Source organism: Selaginella moellendorffii, unplaced genomic scaffold, assembly GCF_000143415.4.
Source record: "Selaginella moellendorffii unplaced genomic scaffold, v1.0 SELMOscaffold_48, whole genome shotgun sequence".
In the NCBI taxonomy this organism is placed as follows: Eukaryota; Viridiplantae; Streptophyta; class Lycopodiopsida; order Selaginellales; family Selaginellaceae; genus Selaginella; species Selaginella moellendorffii.
This window is the reverse complement of record NW_003314309.1, coordinates 871,971-894,071: the sequence shown is the minus strand read 5'-3', so window position 1 is coordinate 894,071 and position 22,101 is coordinate 871,971. Positions and strand designations below refer to the sequence as shown.

The following is a 22,101-nucleotide window of genomic DNA, read 5'->3' as shown; positions in this document are numbered from 1 at the left end:
GGTGATCAGCTAGAGGTACGAGCAGTTGAAAAGTTTTTAGAATGATCTTAATGTTGTCCTTGCTTGGTTACTGGGAAGTGGAAGAAAACTTGGCGCCTTTGACTACTCAAGCCACATAGCATGTACTCCACAATAGGCAAGAGATTGTGTTGACACTGGTAGGACAAGGATAGAAAAGTGGCTAGCCATCTATACATATAAAGCGATAGCGGGGAGGCTTGCCGGCCGTTGGATCCCAGGCCCGGGCCAGGGTCAGTAGCCATGGTTGCGTGAGAAATTTTTCGGATGTTTGCTCTTGGCCAATGGGAGGCGGCCAAGCTGCGTGGGGCGGGAGAAGAAGGCACAGTGACGGTATATATCGCGCAAAAAATGACAGCATTCGAATGTTAGTAGAAACAACAAGCTTAAAACGTAATGGCGAAAGAACAAAAGAACTTGATTCATATGAGGCGGACGAGCAGATTGAAGAGCTTGGTGTTATACTATTGAGACCATCTTCTCGTCGATCGTCGTTCGATCGATCGATCCCAGTTGTATCGGATCGGGTCAGAACGCCAAACTCGTCCGCGCAGAGATCGCCATTTGCTCTGATTTCTAGCACTTGGTTCGTGTGGAATGAAAGCACGAAAGAGAGATTGGACTAAACCGGGATGGTATGAGTTTGATCGAGGCCAACGTAGCAATCTGAGACGAGGAACAGCGCTATCTCCTGGAATCACGAAAACAAACAAGAGAATCAATCCAGGAAAAATTTCATCATGATCCTCTTTACCTGTGTTCCCGCAGGAACTCTTGGCACTGCAACGCTTGTGCTGAGACGCTTGTCTTTGATGCTCACGCGCCTCATGGCGAAGAGCTCCCAAGTACTTGTGCTTCCTACAACGATCCACCATCCCTCTTCCTTGGACTAAAAACCAAGCACAAGAGGAAAATGTAAAAAGTGTTACTCAATCGAAACTGCGAGACTCACTTTCGAGTATCGAGGCAGGAAAGCTCGAGTGCTGCTTCTCCTTGTGTTGTTGGACTTGACTTCGATGTCTATTGCGAACGACGTGAACTTGTCCCCCTCACTCAGCCTTTGATCTCGCATCCTCCACGTAAGATCGATTCGTGGAAGAAAATTCCATGCCTGGCAATGCAACAAGGACCAAAGTCACAAACAAGAACCCACCCGTCAAGCGTGGAGATAATCACCTGTATGACTTCGTGAACTTGGGACTGAGACATAAAGCGCTCGAACAGCTTGCGCAAGCGTTGTGACGGCAAGGACAGGAACTCGTCCAACGTAGCGAATGGCAGCGAAGGCAAGAGCTCCGTGGTTGTGTTTGGCAGCATGAGCAAAGGCGAATGATCAGACCATGTTCCCTGTCAGAGACGCGAATTATAATAACATCGCAATGAAATCATCAGCTCTACCTGCATAATCATCTGCAAGAGTTGCATAGCCCGAATGGTCGTTCTCAGCCATCCTCCATTGGCCGCAGCATCCACCATCGCTTGAAGTATACGTATGCTTTGGTCCAGCACTGACTTCGTGTCTGTCACGTAGTCAGAAATTGGCAGCTCCAGTCGTGAGAAATGAGCCTGATAAAATGAAACTTCAGCGCTGGATTCACGAGCTAGTCGTTCTCTGTTTTACCTGAAACAGCAAGTTGGCCTTCACATGAGGGTCATCTAGCAGCTTATTGTCCACACGCATTCGTGCTTGCTGCGCAAGAATCGCATTCAGGTTTTCCTGGAAGGTTGTGCTGGTCAGTAAACGAAAACCCGAAGCGGCTGTACCTCGTTATGCCGGACAGGAAGCTCGTCATACTCCGCAGCAGATGAAAGCAGCTGTAATAGCTCCTGCTCACAAAGATCAATCAGCCACAGGTCTACCTTTTCAACGATCGTACCTCCAATGAACTCTCAGAGTGTACGTTTGAGCTGAAAAGTGCTACTGTTGTGTAGTGAAGATAGTATTTTGAAGCAATGAGTCCCGGCATCTGTATCTCTACGTTGTCTTCGCTCACTTTGATGCACCCAGCGTCATCTAGTGCTTCAAGTGTGCCATTTACAAGACTAAAAGAGAGCAAAGCAGTCAATGTTAAGAGAGCATCGGCAGAAAACATCACCTTGACAAGAAATGATTGACGGACTCAGCTGCTGTGTCTTCCAAACCGTAGTAGCTTGGATTCATAACCAGCCGCCGGTACAGATACGTCCATGTCAAATAGTAAAGAGCATCTTGCTTTGTTGCAATTGTTCCAGCAGCTATCTCTGCGTTCAAGTGATTATGAAGGTGGTGAACCAAGCTGCTTTCAACTGGAAAAGGTTCATATAAAAACTGCCACCGTTCAGAACGTTAAGATGGATCGGTCCAACGTCGTTGAGCTATCAAACCTTCTTGTAGAAGCTTTTCTTCGGTTCATGAACCAATATTACAGCCTTTCCGTGTTGATCGAACTGGGGCCGTCCTGCCCGGCCCATCATTTGCAATACATCCGTGATAGGATAATCAATGTAGCGTTTAGACTTTCCATCAAAATACTCGGTCCCCTACACAAAAAAGATTTCCCAATTCAAGACAACAATCAAGTAGCAAACGCATACCTTGATTACAACTAGATGTGCTGGGAGATTGATTCCCCAAGCTAAAGTGCTCGTGCAAACTAAAACCTGTTCAGAAAACAAAAGGTATATCGACCATCGTAAAAACGAAAAAGTGTTTACCTGAATTTTGTTGTTGTAAAAGAGCTCCTCAACTAGAGTTCTGTCACTGTCACAGAGACCAGCATGGTGCAACCCGATCCCAAACTGCAATGTGTGCTTTAGACTACTATCCACAACCTTGTACAGAATCATGCTGTTGTCCTCTTCATTCATTTGCAAAAACTGGCGTGGCTGTTCGTCTTGGGCTGCGAACTGGTACAATGAAATTACAAAATGCCATCGAACAAAAGCTAAATGGCATACCTGAATGAGATCGAAGGCAGTAAGTCGAGTTTGACGACGAGAAGAGACAAATATCAAAACCGGCTTCAAAGGCGAGTGTGTTCTGATAGCAGCGTAAGTTGGTTTGTTCATGCTATTCATTCGAGGGCAGTAAAACTTCCCAGGATATCCCTGTAGGAAGCAGCAAAGCGTTGCAGTAGCAGTACATGTTTTGTTTAATTTACCTGTATATGAACTTCTAGTGGTACTGGGCGAACGCTTGGCTTGAAATTATACAGTCCAACATTTTCAATGCCCAGCCAGTCTCCCAAATCCCTGAAACAAAATATTAAACGTGAGTCTTGCATGCCTAAGACTCACTTTGCATTCGCAAGGGCCGTTGACAGGCCAACAAATCGAACATGACGAGCGGTTTGAGAAGAAATATAGCGCATCCGGGATACTATAACCTGCATACCAATTACGTTATTTCCTGACAACTTTACTATCAAAAGAGACTTCCACTACCTCAAGGATCGGACCTCTGTCTGCGCCTAGCAAATGTATTTCGTCAATGATCATCAGGCCGACCTTTGTAACGTAGCTTCTGTTGTGCCAACTACGACTAATACCGTCCCATTTTTCAGGAGTTGAAATGATGATATCTGCTTCAAGCAACGCAAGTAAATCCGGAGTAAAATCGCCCGTTAATTCCACCTACAACACAGTTGAATCGTCATAAAAACTACTGGAAAATTGACATACCAGCTTCTTTCCAAGCGTGGGTACCAGACTTTTCTTCCAGTCGTCAACTCTTTCCCGTACAAGAGCCTTTAAAGGAGCAATGTATATGACCTGAAGTGCACAGTTCTTAGCTACGACATCTCTAAAAACAGAAAGATGTTACCTTCATATCTGGTTGTGTGTTAAAAAGGCGAAGCATGGCAAGCTCTGAGGATATTGTTTTTCCACTCCCAGTTGGAGCGCCCAGCAGAACATTATGATCAGTTTGGTACAAAGTGTGAAAAGCCTGCAAACGACATTGAGTCACCGGTAACTCCTTAAATGGATGACAGTACCTGCGTTTGGATAGGATTGAAATGTGAAAACTTGTATCGTTCTTCATATTTCTGGTTTTTCAAGGCTGACACCGGCAATGGTCGAAGGTTTAGTAGCTCGGTGTGTGGAGGGTGGAGCTGCGTAGAGAACAAGAGCGTGATATACAGTCATGCTAGCAAACACGAAACGTACCTCTGGTAAGATAAGATGCTGAAAAGAGAGTGTATATAGGTAGGACGCTTGTAACCACGTGTCCGAAATGGTACGAATGTAATACTGCGAGGGAATTGGCTCAAAAATGGGAATGGTGAATGAAATTGTCTGGCTTCCTTCCGCCACCATTTTCTTGGTCAATGTCCAGTGCTCCGAGTGGTAAATATGCTCGTTATCCGAATCCTACAGTTACAACCAGCTTCAATTCGCTACCAAAGACTTGGTCGACATACCTCCACCCAAATCCACCATCTTAAAGCCGTCCCATGAAACCTGTCCTTCCAAGTAAAATCCGCGGTAATAGTTAAGGTGACCTACAACCGAAGAAAAAAGTTGAGATTTTGCTACATACAGAAACGCTCATTTACCTGAAGAACAGTCCGCGTAATTGGACTCACGTTTGCAGACAGATTGATGAACGGGAAGTGATCCATACATTGACGTACCAGCTGAAATCGAATAACGTTGGAGGCTGTTACTTGAAGAGCCATTTACCTTTCCCCCATAGGGACTGCTGATCAAAGAGCCAATCTCTTTTTCATTCATGTCATAAAGTTTATCCAAGTCAGCACCGCGGTCTTCCAGTTTACGCAGCACCTGACAGAAAAGACTTAGAGCCGAAGCAAAAGCGATTCTAGCAAGCCAACCTCGGGGGAAAGGACTCCGTGAAATTGTCGCAAAGGATGCTGATGAGGCCAAATACGGTGGTCTACAGCCTTGCAATATTCTAGAATCATTGCCGACATTGAACACCAGCCACGCCGCAAGCAAATTTCAAACAACGCTCTCATAATGCGTCCCAAGCTTGCACTTATGTAGGCACTATCAACAATAAGAGAAAACCCATCCAAGTAACCTTGAGATATATAGACCTGAGAAAAATAAAGCAATTACGTAATCGCGTGCATACCCGCTACATATTACTCACTTGTATAAGAACGTTGATTTTTCCATATTTGCTCTCAGCCCCACCATAAGCTTCCAAAGGGCAAGAGGTATGGAGAAGCTTAGCTATTTCTTGTTGCTCTTCTTCCCTCACCATAATGTTTTCAAATTCAGATGAATGCGAGACCAGCTTAAAAAGCTGCAAACGTAGGCACGAAGAACGTCAATTTGTACAAACAACAAAAATAGGTACCTCGCTATCACTCATATGCTGCTTAAGCATCTCGTTGTAAGTTTCCACACTCCTGTATTGAAGATAAAAATGGCTTGCAACACGGCCCAAGTCCGTGACATAGAAGTTGCCACTTTTTTCATCAAAACGTAACATTTTTGCCTTATTCAGCGCACGAGCAGCATCTACAATTAGAGCATTTCGTTTCGCAACAAGTTGAGGATCATTCATGGCCTATGAACCACATTACATTTAATAATAAGTTAAGTAAGAAAAGGCTCATACCTCATTCCATTCCAATCCATAAGCTAGCGGGCTGGCCGTCATTCGCACGAACAAATATGTGTAGCTGAGCCAAGTTGACGCTTCACGAACGTTAGTAACAGTTCCAAGAACCACTTCCGCGTTCAAGTTATCTTTCAAAGCGCTTACAAACTGCAAGTGATAAGCAGGTTGAAAAACTAAAGGTATGAAAGTAAACATTGATCTTACTTGGCTCTCAATGGGTAATTGGTGCGTCATCAATCGCAAATAATGTGCAAGCTTGTCATGGGTAGTAATAATAATTCCTTCTCCACTTGAATCAAACTGCGGACGCCCTGCGCGTCCAAAAATCTAAAAAAGCCATTTCAATCTCAAGTCAAGAGAAGTTCGTTGTATACCTGCATGACATCAAGAATGCCGAGTTCTCGCCAACCACCAGCTTTTGGATCGTATAGTTGAGTACCCTGTTTCCAATTTTAAGAGTTAGACAACAAAAATGATAGCATTAATGTAGATGGCTGTTACCTTGATAATGACGGTATGAGCTGGTAGATTTACACCCCAGGCCAATGTTGCAGTACAAACCAAAATCTGCAATATCAGACCCTTGAGGACAAGATTCTCGCAACTGACGGTATACCTTCAAGAGCCCTTCTGAAAAAAAACGTTCTGCCAAGTTTCTCTGAGAGCGTAGCATCCCAGCGTGATGAACTCCAAACCCGGACTGGAAGAGTTCCCAAAGCTCCTTGCTCTTTGAGTTCGAAGCTTCTCTCTGCGACAAAGAAAAACCAAGAACAATAAAATAATGCAGCCAGAAAAGTACCTTCATTATTCCATACTGAGGATGATCCATATTCAAGAAAAGGCCTATCTCGCCATTTCTTTGTGCTATATCAACCTTGAGTAAATGGTTAAAAAACCAAAAAAAGAAAAAAAAAAAACAACAAAACGAAAGGGCTGGTACCAGTATACGAGCAGTTTTCACGGTATCTTTCCGAGAATGCACAAAGACCATTGCTTGCTGATCGTGACGAACCGCCTCCAATATCTACACATTCAACGTTTATTATCAGCATGGATTCCTAAATTTGCTTGCCGAACCTTTCCGTAGCACACTTCATTCATAATACTATTGCGTAGCGCAAAGTTTGGTTCAGTGACGCCCACGTAGTTTTGCATCAGAGGCACTGGACGATAACTTGCATCAAAGTAGAACAACCCGGTTTCGGGACTCACCCTCAAAAACTTAGCCACCTAAGAAACAAAGTCTTTAGCTCAAGATCACTTATTTGTAAAAGCAAAAGAACCTCTATATAGTTTGGTAGAGTTGCTGAGAGGCCAACAATCCTGATCATGCTTTGACTTGATTCGACCTGTTCTCTAGTATATTAAACAATGTGACAATAAGAAAACCAAAGTAAGACCTGTCTCAATGTTCTCGCAACAAGTGCTTCAATGACGGCTCCACGATCATCGTTTAGAAGATGCACCTCGTCAATAATAAGCAACTTCACAAGAGTCGCGAGAGCCATATCACTGGTTTTTCGTGTGATCACATCCCACTTCTCCGGTGTGGTTACGATCATCTGCCAAGGAACGAGTCAGAATCAAAAGTTTGCTGGCAAGTTTAAGAACCTGCGTCTCTTCAAGCTCTCTCTTGGTGAGCTGCATGTCACCTGTAAGCTCCTTGACAACAACATTCAGTGGTGCAAGCCTTCGACCAAATGCTGCTGTTACTTCCGCTGCAAGTGCCTTTACAAGCGAAGATTAATCTAAATAACGACGAATCATTCTGATCACCTTCATTGGAGCAATGTAGACGATCTTGAACTCGCTTTTTTGTAGAACTCCAAACTTAAAGTGTTTCCTTATCTAAATAGAATGTGACTATAGACAAAACAGTCTATAAAAGTTTACTTACCTCATGTAGAACCGTGATCATGGCAATGTTAGTTTTTCCGGCTCCTGTCGGTGCACAGACCTGCCAAAGTATAAGAGGATACATGAACCATAATGAGTTTTTCGGGTACCAATATGTTTTCGTTGCTGTTATACGCTGTTGGAAAGATCCGGCTTTGAATGCGATTGAGGGTCTGGTACCCTTGGAAAGCTGCCTGTGATATGTCATCAAGCTCGGAAATTTTAACCTGTCCACCAAAGCAGAAACTTTTCAGCAGAGAAAAATCCATGTTATCCGTACCAGGAATTCTCCAGGCTTCAACGACGATGTTGGTGTGGGTGGTACTTGCACCTCTTCGTAGCCTTTGAAAACCTTTTTCACAGAACCCGGTGGAAGGGATGCCCCGGTCATGCCAGTGAAACCATCACCTTTCCCAACTAGACCTTCTATCCCTTCATCAGGCCTCTCGCTAGCATCAACTACGGCAGAAAATCCACCAGTCCAGTCGAGCTCCGATTCTTCCCCACGTTTTCCATGTCTCTTTTCCTCTTTTCGTCGCAGTTTATCGATCTGGCGATCTAAACTAGTCTGTACACTAACCTGAAACCATGAAAGGTAAGTTCAAGTTCGCTGCAGAAACTTAATACCTGAGTGCCATAGCTCGGTACACGTCCTTGGTTTGATTGAGAAGGATTTTCCAATTTCAAACGAGACAGACCCTTGTGAAACGCTTCCACGAGCTCTTTCCTGCACTGCAAGAAGTAAAACTTTAAACAACTGACCATCACAAAGATGGATGGAAAAACCTGGAGCAAAACTTGGATGTGCTCAAATCCGTTATCCCCCATAAGATCAAACAAGTAGCCGGCAATCTGTAAGAGAAGAAAGAAAAAAAAAAACAGCAAGAGAAAACATGAGAGCTTCCAAATTCATTCTTGTTACCTGATCTCCAGAGTCCGATGACTCCAGAACGCGACACACTGCAAAGGCTAGCTCGTCCCCAGACTCTTTGCATATGTCTTGCACCCATCGAAGATTCACAATGGCCGGAGGATCTTCCCTTGGCTTCGTGAATATCGTCTCAACTCGCTTCTCCTCCTTGCACGGCGCCCGAAAATCCAAATCGCTTCCAAACTCAACGCCGTCCGCCTCTCCTTCCTTGGCAGCCGACGGATAGTGCTGCCGCAACCGCTCCAAAATCCTCATCCGATCGAGGTAGGCCTTGTCCACGTCGAAGATCCGCCCATTCTCGTCGCCGGGAGATCGCAATGCGGCGGTGAGCCGGCGCGCCTTGAATCCAAGCATTACATCTGGAAACGAAGATCGCGAGAGCGCGGCATACCTGCGTCATCGCTCCCTCCATCTCTTAAACCCTAGAAGACCAGACTTAGAGCCATGTTAACATGGCCTCGAGATTAAGCTACCTTTAAACTACGTTTCCTTCAAACAAACTTTCACTTATGCATGGCATCACAGGCATATGTCCATCACCACGCTCAGCGGCTTTGCCAAGAGATTGCTCCTAAAGACTTTATTGAGGCCAGCCTTCTTTCGAGCTTGCTGGATGGACAGACCACAGACAGAGTCTCTTCTTCATCTCAGTTCTAGGCCTTTATCATTTGAAGAAATCCAGCATCTTTACAGACAACCAAGTTCAGGCTCTATAGTCATGCCAATTGTAATCTCAAGGAGAAATTGTTTTTTCTTGTACTTAGTATAAAACTATACGCAAATGTTCTGTTTGTTTTATTTTATTTTTATCTATCTAACCTCTGGCAACCATCCGATCTGAGGCCTGTTTTTCATAAAAAAATTGTGGATGTCCAACCAGAGATCGGCACAGCTTAACTAACGATTAGCTGGTGTGAAAAAGGAGAAATACAACACTATCCTCCCTTGGCAATTCACAGTGGACCTCCCTTGATTCAGGCTGCTCGCATCACACTGGGCAACTCTTCCTGGAGCTACGCCATACCTCCACATCTCCTGGAAAAGCTTCTGGCCCTGCTCAGATCCATCTCACAGCACTGCACGCTGCAATAACCAAGAGGAACGTAAATTCATCCGGCTTAGCACCCTCCTCTAGCAGCTCATCTCCACCACTTTGGCTGCATTGCCTTGGTGGCTAAAGCCTGCTATCAGCATGTTCCACAGAACCACATCCCTGGATATCACGGAGGAATTTAAGATGTGCTAAGCAGCAGATATACTTCCACACTTGCCATAGAAATCAATGACACTGTTTGTGATTTGCTCTCTAGTCCCCTCTTGCAGATCCCAAATGAACAAGATGGCCACCAAGCCAGAACCCTGGACTCAACACTGCAAGAGTTGCAAAGGAATGTGAAGCTTCTCTTCTTCTAACAGCTTGGCTTAAACTTCAACCAACAATTTAATCCACTCCTGCCAACAATGTGGGCACATTGTACTGACCCAACTGCCTTGCACTGCCGTGTCACTGCTTTGGGTCTGCCTCTCTGGCTCACACCAAGCTGTCATCACTAGACTCTTTGGAATATCCTCTTTTTCAAATATTCTATAGAATCTTGACACATCATCTTGAACCACCAGCAGGAGAAATTCCTGACAATGAAAGTCACATCCTCACAGACCTTCATAGAACACAATGAAGTCACAAGAAAACACGCAATGAAAACCAGGACAGAAAGCAGCAAATTCTCGTGGATCGAGCAAGGTCACATGGACGACAAACACAAAAAGCACAAAAAGGACCAAAAAAAAAACACTCTTCATCTTTTAAATTTTGATTTAATCTATATTTCCAAGTAAATTTGACCAAAATATAAATATAAATCTGAACACTAAAATCAATTTAAAAACACTTCTTAAACTCCGCAACTATAAAATTTGTCTGATGGATATGATGATAGATGTGTTTGTAGGTTAAATATACTTTTTCCTTGTTCTCCCTTTGTATAGGTATAGGATGAATTTTCATAGATTCTAACATTATACCTTTTGATAACTCAGTCACAACAATAAACTCTTTAACCATATCATTAATGTAATTTGTCTTTATAACTATGCATTTCAACTTATTTGCTACCTAGATTTTCTTTTGTACATTTTTCAAAATGGAAGATTTATATTGTATAGCTTTCCTATTTCTAACTGGTTGTGTACGTTGATCTAATATTGATATTTGTGGCATAACAGTATTAACAACAAGATTTGAGGAAGTCTTTAATTTGAAATTTACTCTTTCCAAACTTTCAATCTCTTCTTTCAAAAGATTGCAATTTTGCTCAACTAGCTACTTTTTGTAAACAACTAAAAAAAATAATTTGAAAGACAATTCATAAGAGTTTAAATATACAGGGAAAGGGCTCATGAACAAGAGTGCACCCCCTCTTTCCATCAATTAAAGATCTTAGGATATTTGGGGTTAAGTGTCCTTGGGTTTAAATAGTATTAAGCCGAGTGATCTCTCAGGAAATCTAAACTCAAGAGCTTATATTTGGTATTAGAGTGGGTCTTAAGTCTAACTTTATTGGTTAACTAAGAGAATCATATTATATGTTGAGATTGATATTTGGCAAGTCTAATTTGCCTCTCAATACATAAGGGTTTTTGTCAAGCCAATGCAAGACAGAACAAAAGAGAACTAAAAGCTAGGCCAAGTATGCTCAGCAAGAAATATATAGGAGTTCCTACTTTATGTCCATCTAACTAAGTACAGGTGCTAAACCCAATTTACTAACACTTGAACAAAAGGGACTAATAAAAAGAACCAACAATATTGACCTTTTGCTGTCATGGCAGTAAGGAAAGAATATCTGAAAGGATTAATTGACAGGTAGCTTTCGATATCCGAAGTCACATTTGTGACAACTTCCACTAAAAAGGAATATGAGACTAATTGAAAACAACTTTTTATGAGCTGATTAGCTTTTTTAAATTGGAAATGGTAATAATTACGTAAATTTACCCAATTTGCTTTCAGAATCTATTGTATTATCTTACACACAGGCAATAATGTCCTTTATTGTTAATTTTGTTTTCCCATCTTTATAGGATATTTCAGACCCTTATGTTGCATCTAATAGAGTCATACTTACCCCACTTAATGATGATACTTTTCTTATTAATAATGTTAGTCTTTTCCTTACCTAGTGATATACATATTTATAAAAATATTGACTTTGTTGATACTGAACACCTAGAAGATTATCCAGTTGAATTTCTAAATTCCATTACTCTTTTTGGTCTTTCACTACAGAAACTCTTGCTTAAAGAAGGTATTATCCTTATTCTATTAAAGAATATATGTCCATTGACTAGACTATGCCTCATACTTAAACATGCCTTACCAACAGTTCTAATTTCACACTTAAACATGCCTTACCAACAGTTCTAAACTGTGAAATTGTATTAGGCCAATTCAAAAGTTCCTCAAATCACACTTACACCTTTAAAAACAGAAATTCCATTTAAAATGTCCATAAGACAATTTCCAATGCATTTAGGGTATTGCCTTACAATCTCTAAATATCAAGGCCAAACATTTGACCGAGTAGTAATACACTTCCTTTCATCGTCTTCTCTCCACAACTTGTGTGTGAACTCTTCTCTATCTCCACAGCTTCACGCATTTATCGTGGCTGGCCGACGCAACCATGCCCGTCGCTGGCGACTGTGCCAAGGCCGCAATCAGGCCCTGGTGCGCAGGGATTGTCATGCTTTTGTTCTCGACCATGTTCCACAGCTCCAGAGACTGCGAGACAGCGAAACGTTTACACAACTTTCGAAGAGATTTATCGGTTTCCCTACCTCATAGCAGCCGATGATGAGTAGCGACGGATGGCTCGGGTGGAAGACACAGGAATGGAACTTGTTCTCGTTCGAGCATAGCTCGTAAACGCATTCTCCATCGCCACCGGAGCGGAGAGTCCAGACTCGGACTGAGTCCTTGCTGACGGAAGCCAAGTAGTCACCGGTTTGATCCCAGCATATGGAATGCACTGGCTTTGTGTGCCTCTGGAAGACGGACAGACTCGGTGGTTTGGAAAAAACTCGTATTGATTCGTTTACCTGAAGAGAATGCCTGCATGTCTCGGCATCGACATCGAAGATAGAAACTAGGTTCTCGGCGGCGGCAGCAAGAAGCCTGCCATGACGCGGTTGAAACCGCATTTGAGTCATGCCACCCTGTGAAGATCGACAAAAACCAGTCAACGAAACTCTCAAAGGTAAGAGCTATTCACCTTGAAGACTTTGGTGCAGATGCCCTGGCTTACACTCCAGTACCTGATCTCGCTATCACTGTCGCACGAACACAAGAGGTCTTTGTTCGCTGGATGGAAATCTAAGGACATGACCGATGTTTGATGGCAAGTAAAAGTGCGCAAGGAATAGCTTGGCTGCACGAAAATGAACAAGTCATTACCAAGAGATACGAATAATTCAAGAACTCACATTGTCTGCATGCCATACTCGTACAGTCTCGTCAAAGGATGATGTCGCTAACAGCATCGAATTTGGACTAAACCGAACATCGGTTATCAAAGACGTGTGTTCTTCCAATGTACTCCGGAGTTTTAGCGTGTCCATATTCCAGAGCACGGCCTCCATTGTAAGAGCTCAGAAAAGAAAACTCCCAAATGTGAAGCTCACCTTCTTTTCATGGCCAGCACTGGCCAATAGCTTTCCACTCGAAGAGAAATGGCAGCACATAACTTTATTTGTACTGGCACGAAGACAGCCCACCTCGTTGAACGTAAAATCTGCTACAAATAAAACCTTCAAAAAAAAAAAAGGACACACGAAACTCACCTTTGGACGCGTCGACATTAGGACTCGGCTTCGTACTGCTAAAGAGATCATCTCAATCAATCAATCCAAGCGTAAGAAACACGATCATTTCATCAAGAACCCAGATCACGATAGCGCGAGCTGGAACCACCTGCATTAGTGGCAGCAGCAGTAACTTACATCTTATCCGCCTCCCAGTTGCTCTGTGCCATGGCTTCTGGCACCGAATTGGCGCACGAGCAAGGTGCCGATCGATCAGAAGCTACTGTCGCCAAATGCCAGCCGAAATTTCGCCAGCGCCTACCCTAGCTAGTGCGAGAATGCCGCACGCCCTCGTCCGCCATAGCCACTCTCCGAAGAATGCGAGTGTTGGAGATGCCGAACCTGGCCCAAGCCTAGCTTGCAGATAATAACTTAACTATTCATATATAATAGAGTTTACTTAGTCCTAGATCATTGTTGTTGTTTGTTGACTTTACTTAGATAATAACTTAACTATTCATATATAATAGAGTTTACTTAGTCCTCTTTGCTGTTGTTCTTCTTGTTGTTATTGTTGACTTTGCTTAAATAACTTAAATGTTCATATATAATAGAGTCTACTTAGTCCTCTTGGCATGTAAATAATTGTTGAATATCAACTCTCTAATAATGGAAAGAACGCAGAGTGGTGGTCAAAGGGTACTCTCAAATCTTCTCGCACTAAGAACATAGGATAAGCAAAGCTGGGCTTTGAAAATTATGATGCCTTTGCATCTTGGAGTGGATACCTAGCTTTTCTACATCTTTTATCTCAAGCAGTATTACTTGGAGGTGCAGTTCTTCTTTTGTTCATGCTCATCAAAAAGTAATTGTAAGCTAAAATTTTTAGGAGAGAAAGCAACTGGCTGGCCTGTGGGGAAAGAAATGGGACATGATCCCTATTCAAACAGCTCCAGTGATAGTGGGAGTAGTACTGATGTGAATGATGATGATGATGTGATCAAAAAAGCAAAAGGCAAACCAAGTGAAGCAAGGATTACTGATTTGTTTCTCCCTCCCGAGAAAGAAACAAAGAAACCGAAGAAGAAAAAGAAGAAAGGTATGAAAGTCCTAAATAATCCTACAAGTTTAAGAGAACTCTAGTAAGAAGCCTTTTTGTTTGCACAACACTTTATATTTGTTTCTTGCAGGGGGAACTTCAAGAGCAAGAAATGACATAAAAAATATCTAGGAGTTCTTCTCTCAAGATTTTTCCCATTGTGGTTTTTTTCCTTGAGGGTCTAACTCCTTACATTTAACTTCCTACTTATTTTAAATGAAACTCAACTTTTATAATGCTTTGGGTTATCTTCAACAATTCATGGAATTATTGGAAATCAAAAGTAAACCTGAAGGACTGCGATGCAAGATGAAGTTGTTATGATCTAGTGCAAAAAGATAGAGATATAGTCACCCTAAACTATGCTACGCCACCTCTTGAGGTTCCTCACCACCCATCCACCCCCAAGCTACCTCAAAAGCTCCACTACGCCACCAATTCCTCAACTTACATAGCTCCTTGTGCAATATCTTCCTCACCAACGTACTCCCTATGTAACAATTTCATCACCACTTTCATATCTCTTGTGCAACAAACGATCATGATTAGGCCTATTGTTCTCTACACAAAGCAAAAGAATACTCGCTCTACTATGAGCCCTAGGGTAGGTTAAATCCCTTACCCTAACATGCCTTAATATACCATTCAACCTCCCTTTGACCGACATTCACATGGTCAAAGTTGACACTTAACAATTCTTCCCCCCCAACAAAGTCCTTGTCCCAAGGACAAGTTGTACCAGTGATCACCCTTTCTGGGGAACCCTGCTCAAGCTCTTGGACCATCTTCCATAGCTGTAGGAGGCATTGGGCTCATCACTCCAAGATAATACACCTTTCAACTAGTTAACATAAAATACCGGATGAGTTTTCAACCCAGCTAGCAGCTGCACCTGATAAGCTGCTTTACCAATGCGCTCCAATATTTTATATGGACCAGCATATCAATGGGAAAGTTTGTCATTCTTCCTTGTCTGTAAATGCACCAAGGTGTTCCACTGCTCACTTGATGGAAAGATCACTTGCACAAAGATAAGATCACCCACCTTATATTTCCGGAATTGACGATGCTCATTAGCAAACTTGTCCGCTCTATCCTGAGCTGCCTACAAATTTCGTTTGCACACCACTAGAATCTCATCAAGTTTTGTGGTTAAATCAATCACCTCTAAATCAAGTTTATCTTGAACGTTCTTACTCAAATGCAATCCCAACTCCATATTTGTTTGGGGATGCCTTTTAAATATGGCAAAGTAAGGACGTAACTTAGTTCCACTGTGTTGGCTATTGTTATAATTAAATTGCACGAACGGAAGATATAGATCCTATTGTCCTTGCCTTTGACCAACGCTACAACATAATATATCCTCCACCACCTGATTCACACATTCAGTTTGCCCATTCATCTGAGGGTGATCTCCACTCAAGAGTTTCAAAGTCACTTGCATAGCCTTCGTAAAGCTCTTCCAAAATCCACTTGTGAACTTTGAATCTTGATCACCAATGATGTCCTCCAGCAAACCAAAATCAGAAAAAACCTTCTCCAAGTAGACCGCAGCCAAGTTTGAGGCAGTGACTGTCTTCTAAAGAGCCAACAACCACACATACTTTGTCAACTAATCTATAATAACCCATACTTTCTCCTTTTGCCTTTGTGTTTGTGGCAAACAAGTGATGAAGTCAATAGAAATATTACACTAACAACTTTGAGGAATAGATAAAGGTTGCAAAAGTCTCCTCGGCCTCTCTCATGGTACCTTAACCCGCTGATAGAATTCACATGATTTACAATACTCGAGGATATCAATCTTCATATTCCTCCAATAAAAATTGCGCTTAATCAACTCATACATTTTCTTCCCCCCAAAATGACCGGCCTCTAGACGATCATGATAGTGGTATAAAACTTGAGTAATTAATGCATCCACCCATGGCAAATATATATGGCCATTATAGTAAAGAATCCCATCCACCAATGAGAAAGGGGCGTCCATCTGGTCTCGTAAAAAGACTACCTTAGCATCTTGAGTTTGAGTATGCTCAACCAACTACCTAAACTCACTACCCACTTTACTCAAATGATGACAAAACCGTGTTTGTAATGCCGTCACATGACGAACACAAGATAAAGCATCTGCCACCACATTTGATTTTCCCGGATGATACTCAATAGAAAACTCCCCAAACTCCATGAGTTTGACCATCCAATGAACTTGCTTAGTGTTCAACTCCTTCTATGTGAAAAGATACACAAGTGGTTTGTGATCCGTCAACACCACAAACACTGCACTATAAAGATAATGCCACCACGTCCGCAAAGCATAAACAATAGAGAGTAACTCTTGTTCATATGTGGAACAACGTTGTTCCGCAGGATTCAAAGTTCAACTCTTACGATAAGCTATCCCTCTTGCATGAGAACTCCTCCTAATGCATAACCACTTGCATCGCATGTCACATCGTAAGGTTTTGATGGATCAGCAATGCAAAGCACTAGAGTCTCGCTCAATAATTGTTTCAACGCCACAAAACTCTCCTCTTACGGCTTCTTCCACTCGAATGGCACGTTCTTACACAACAACCGTGTCAAAGGAATAGCCACCTCTGCAAACATATGCTGGAAATATCGGTAGTAACTAGCTATACCAAGAAAATTGCGTAATTTAGCCACTATAGTCGGTGTAGGCTAGTTTTCCACCACAGCCACCTTCCTTAGATCCGTCTTGACACCCCACACTTGGCAGTACGCCCAAGTCAACCCTTCCGGCCAAGGGTCCATGGCAACTAAGACTGGGTGTCCCCATCTCATTCATCACATCTTTGGTGCCACTTGCACCAAAGTGTTCAACTTAGATATACCAAGCTTTTACATCAAGCAATCTAACCGTGTATCACGACTTTGGGGCATCCCTTGTTTGGTGGTGTGCCCAAGCTAGTCTCCTTACTGAGAGTCCATGACCATCGAAAAATGAGTGTCCTCATATTTCAACCCATCACCATGCCCTAGTGAGTTGGGACTCGAACCCAAGCACTAAAGGGTTGGGACTCAAACCCAACCTCTGTATATGCATCTACGGATGGCATCACCCAAGATGTCTGGTGTGACTCCCCATGCTTACTTAAAGTGCGCTACAAATCACAGTTTAGGAACCTAGTTCCTCTACACTGCCAACTTCGATAGTATCTCGCCAAACTGAGAAAGGAACAAACATCTGATACAGTGATTGGGACTTCCCAAGACTTCACCTCTTCCACCTTCTTTGAATCCACCTTAATTACACCACCACCAACTATATGTTTGAGAAAGTTTATGTGCAATTGTCCAAAAGCACATTTACTTTCTTTAGCATACAATTTGTATTCATGTGATTTCTAAAACACCAGCTCCAAGTGTTTCAAATGATCCTCCAATGTTTCACTGAAAACTAAAACATCTCCAAATATAATCTCCAAATATTCTATCCATCATAGTGCTGAACATTGCTAGAGCATTGCATAACGGCATGACAAGGAACTCATAAGATCTATATCGAGTCTTAAAGAATGTCTTCTCCACATCCTGATCTGCCACCCATATTTGATGATACCCGGATCGCAAATCAAGTTGCATAAAATACTTAGTCTTTTAGAGTTGGTTAAACAATTCATCAATGCAAAGCAAAAAGTAATTATTTTGACCATGATCTTGTTGAGTGCTCGATAGTTGATACATATCCTCATGGTTCCATCCTTTTTCATAACAAAAAGGGCTGGTGCTCCATAAGTGACTTGCTTAGTCAGATATGACCTTTGTCAAGAAGCTCCATAAGTTACTTCTTGAGTTCAACTATCTCCTTGATGTTCAAACAATATGGAGCTTTTGTAGGTGGTTTAGAACCCAAAATGACCTCAATCCGATAATCAATCTCACAACTAGGAGGTAGCTATGGCGGCAAATCCTTCGGGAAGATATCCTGATTCCGTGCCAATAACTCCAATATCTTCTTTAGTACAAAATCAACCCTGTCACTGATTCAAATTGAGTTACCATCACTTGAACCCAAAAAGTCTAATATCCCTTCTTAGCTGCTTTTTGAGCAACTCTCCCAGTCAAGAACTTAGCATCCTAATCCTTTGAGGAGCACTTTTGCAATTGGAAAGACACATTGGACGTCCTTCTGACTTCAATGCAATACAATTTTGTCCAGCACTATAAATCCCTTTAATATATTTGTTGATGAAATCCATACCAAACACCATATAAAAATCTGGTATCTTCAACATTACTAAGTCCACTCTTTCTTTCCACTTGGATATTTTTATTGAAACATCACTCACAAATTTTCTGGCTACTTGCCCACCTTTAGTAAACCAGAAGTGTATAGGTGACATTTGCTCAGCATTCAATCCTAACAACTTAACTAAGTCTTCAGATATCGCATTATACGTAAATCTCATGTCAATCATCACTTAGATTTGGTGTCTGCGGACAAAACCTACCAAATACATCAATGGATCAGTGTTTGCATTAACTGCAAGAAAAGTTTGAAGAAAGTAATGAAAGTAACTCACCTCCTCTTCCTTATAGTTTGTATTGACCAACTCATCAACCCCTTCAGCTTCACCACCACCGTTTTCCCTCATGACATTAACACGAGACCTTATCTTATGCTTGTTGAGACATACCAAGGACCTATGTCCTAACTCTCCACAATGGAAACAATGACCACACTACCTATTCCACTAGGAGCAGGTTTTGCAGGTTGCTACTGCTTGTACCCACCAGGAGGAGGAACAAAAGGCCTAAGACTAGAAAAAGCTGCTGGTGGTCTCCAACCACCACCACCTTTGTTAACCGTTGCATGTGAGCATCCAAGGTAGAACCTTTCTTCCACCCTTTGTTTCCAATCTCTATTTCCGACGTTTAATCCCAGAATTCTTATTTTTGTCTGAGGTACCAGCATACGGATGTTGATATTGTTCCATGAGCAAGTGACTAAAGGCAACTTGCTGCACTGCTCTTTATACTCTAGGTATGTCTTCAGCTTAAACTTCAAAATCTCATTGCGAGAAAGTGAACTCAAACCTTCCAAGAAATAACTTTGAGCATCTTCGTCACTCATATTTGCAATCATAATGCGCTTTTAAGCAAACACATTAATGTAATGCATAAGGTCCCCTCGTTGCTTTAACCACCGTAGCTCCACACGAAGTCTCAGACCAAGATCATCCAGCAAGTATTTCTTACGGATACGAGACCACATCTTGGTCCAATTTCTAGTTTGCCCTTTTTCAGCACACACCTAGTGCCACCAAGTTTTGGCATGATCGGTGAGAAAAGATTGCATGTAGGCAACTTTCGTATGATCATCTACGTTTGCTGCTATGAAATAGTTTTCCATATTGTAGACCCAATCTTCCAAAACCTGATAGTCTCGCATGCCTCTGAAATTGGGTGGTTTCAAAGGCTTGAACTTTGAAACTCGTGCAATTGGGGGTGGTTGCAGAATTTCATCGTCCTTAGAACTTGAAGAGGAGTCCGGTTGCTTAGGTTTAGCTGATTTAGCTGCCTTAGCTTCTTTCTTTCTCTTCTTGTTCTCCTTCAATTTGCAAATTTCCCTTTGCAAATTCTCAATCTCAACTTTTTGAGTTGTACGCTGTAGTGCTGTAGCATCTGGCTCTTTCTCTTCTAACTTAGCCTCAACCTCTTCTGTAGCATCCCTAGCAGGAGTTTCCTCCTCTCAATTTGCTCATCTAAAGGTTTCAGCATCATCAATACAATTTCTTTTCACCATCCCACTAACTGCATGCATGCCTTTAACAGTAACTGAACATGCATACAACATTCTTACTGAATGGTGCAATCCAACTAATCCTACACAGGTTGCTTCAAATCTACTAGAAAAGTCTCTACGTATGCAACTTGAGTCAAAAAGTCCGATAAAAGTTGGATAGGAATTGTTGAGACAATTCCTCTAATACCAAATATAGTGCACCTGAATTTGGAGCTAAACTCTAAGCCCGTTGCGCTATGAAATGAGGGTCTGGTACAATCCCATGAGCACCAGCTCCCCATATCCAGCACCTACACACAAAATGGTGTTAGACAATATCTAGCACAATTTTGGTTAAGCAGATTGACTAGGCCATTTTCGGTACATTCATTCGAGGTGTAGGATCATCTGCCCGTAACCCAGTACCAACCATGACCAAGATGATCTCTCCAAACATTTCCTATGTCACCTCCTACGGTTTGGGTGTCCGGGGGGTACTTGTATCATGGAAGATGAGGATTAGTAGTGCAATCTCCACTAGCTCTATCTCTCATTTTTTTTGTGAAAGTACAAAGCTAGAATTCAAGAATGAATTGAGACTTGCACGACTGATGCTCATGAGCCAATATACTTAGGTACATGTCCAGGCCACACATCATAAATGACTTCCAAGGACTAGAACTAGGGAACATGCTCAGCTTGATCACTATCTGTTGACTCATGGATCTCACCGCCTAGTCCAGTCATTGCCATCCTATCTTTTTCTGAGGGGATGATTAGATACTGGATCAGATGATATCACAAGGAATGAAAGCCCCTTGTGTTGCTGTGGCGCTAAGTTCCAGCATTCTAGCCGAAAAGAGTTCCTACAGGCCAGAGGTGAAGAGAAATGCAGAAACCAAATCATTTGTACTAGTTTTTGCATAGCCAGGAATGTGGTAGTGAGATTCCTCGTGACCTTAGTGGTGGGTGTAAGCTCGTTTTGAGTTATACCCAAGCAAACACTTCGTTGGCGCTACTCATTCTTGCAGTGCGCAACGAAGCGGCTATTGATCCTGGAGTGGGCAAGGAACAGCACACAGCCTTGCAGCAGCCCAACCTCCCTCTGCTTGTGGATGCGCTCCTGGAGAATGCAGCGGTGGCGGATGCAGGCAAGAAACCCTAACATTAGGGTTTTTCCCATCGCTTCATACCTTTTGGTGTGAGAAAATCCAGTGCCTGCAGCCATGAAGTCGAATAGCTATAGCTTGTAATTAGGTTTGCCTATTTGTACAGCATGTCTCTCAGTGAGAGATTTTGTGAAGAATCCAAAGTTTTGTTTTTTACCATGCCACGTCTACTTATGTGTCCTATTAACTTGTCAATGGGATAACAGAGTTTTCTGTAAACAAGATTTTCTTTAAGAATTATTTTTAAAGAAAAACTTTTTGTTATCAAAGCATGGGATTTGTCTTCTAATGAGAGAGTAGAGCTTGTGTTGTATTTTCCATTTATCAATCAAAGCACAAATGTAATCAATGGTTCACTTACACATTTTGTTCAAAGCATAACCAAGAACTTCATGGTAAGTTTGGGGGAACTTGTTCTTTTGTTGTTCTCAGTCCCAAAATGCATAGAAACTGAATCTATTATATTTCGATATAATGACCAAGTGATGGATTTTATTGTTTAGAAGATAGAATCCCTAACTCTCAGCTTGAGTTTGCTGAGTCGTCGAGCTGTGGTGGGTGATTGGCCAGCTCTCTCCAGATGTCAAAGAGAATATCAAGCACTACTTGCACCGGTGTTAAGGGGCTGGTCAAAATAATTCTGTCCAGACCATGAAGGATAAGTTGTCTTAATGCATAATGATGGAATCCTTTTTCCACGAAGCATTCAATGAGATTATCAATCTCAAGGACGATACCACCAGCAATATTAATCAGATAGAAAAGTGCAAAGACTTGTCCCAGGATTACTTTAGATGAGTTTGTCATGGGTCAGTTTGAATCTTGATGAATGTACATCGAGACTTTGAATGGAAGTGATCG

At 42.2% G+C, this 22,101-nt stretch overlaps 2 protein-coding genes across 2 annotated transcripts; both read right to left on the bottom strand.

Moving 5' to 3' along the window:
* Window positions 1-386: 386 nt before the first annotated feature.
* On the bottom strand, window positions 387-8,843 carry LOC9647400 (DExH-box ATP-dependent RNA helicase DExH14). Its single transcript, XM_024686366.1, has 45 exons — window positions 8,809-8,843; window positions 8,409-8,756; window positions 8,273-8,338; window positions 8,114-8,218; window positions 7,767-8,066; window positions 7,597-7,713; window positions 7,488-7,547; window positions 7,367-7,438; window positions 7,202-7,318; window positions 6,991-7,152; window positions 6,874-6,939; window positions 6,668-6,820; window positions 6,531-6,614; window positions 6,390-6,464; window positions 6,207-6,338; window positions 6,092-6,157; window positions 5,965-6,030; window positions 5,795-5,917; window positions 5,588-5,737; window positions 5,324-5,536; window positions 5,114-5,269; window positions 4,833-5,057; window positions 4,681-4,782; window positions 4,554-4,634; window positions 4,419-4,499; window positions 4,165-4,368; window positions 3,993-4,109; window positions 3,821-3,943; window positions 3,679-3,768; window positions 3,442-3,630; window positions 3,295-3,383; window positions 3,159-3,249; window positions 2,956-3,105; window positions 2,713-2,904; window positions 2,593-2,658; window positions 2,383-2,538; window positions 2,115-2,326; window positions 1,896-2,061; window positions 1,783-1,845; window positions 1,640-1,735; window positions 1,417-1,584; window positions 1,195-1,365; window positions 971-1,129; window positions 773-907; window positions 387-709 (listed from the first exon to the last, which is right to left on the bottom strand). The coding sequence occupies exons 1-45, from the start codon at window positions 8,827-8,829 to the stop codon at window positions 641-643; spliced, it is 5,847 nt and encodes a 1,948-aa protein (XP_024542134.1). The 5' UTR covers window positions 8,830-8,843; the 3' UTR covers window positions 387-640.
* A 3,214-nt stretch (window positions 8,844-12,057) lies between these two features.
* On the bottom strand, window positions 12,058-13,288 carry LOC9647587 (transcriptional corepressor LEUNIG). Its single transcript, XM_002981270.2, has 7 exons — window positions 13,260-13,288; window positions 13,101-13,210; window positions 12,903-13,052; window positions 12,692-12,847; window positions 12,519-12,635; window positions 12,258-12,464; window positions 12,058-12,201 (listed from the first exon to the last, which is right to left on the bottom strand). The coding sequence occupies exons 2-7, from the start codon at window positions 13,158-13,160 to the stop codon at window positions 12,058-12,060; spliced, it is 834 nt and encodes a 277-aa protein (XP_002981316.2). The 5' UTR covers window positions 13,161-13,210; window positions 13,260-13,288.
* Between the last annotated feature and the right edge of the window lie 8,813 nt (window positions 13,289-22,101).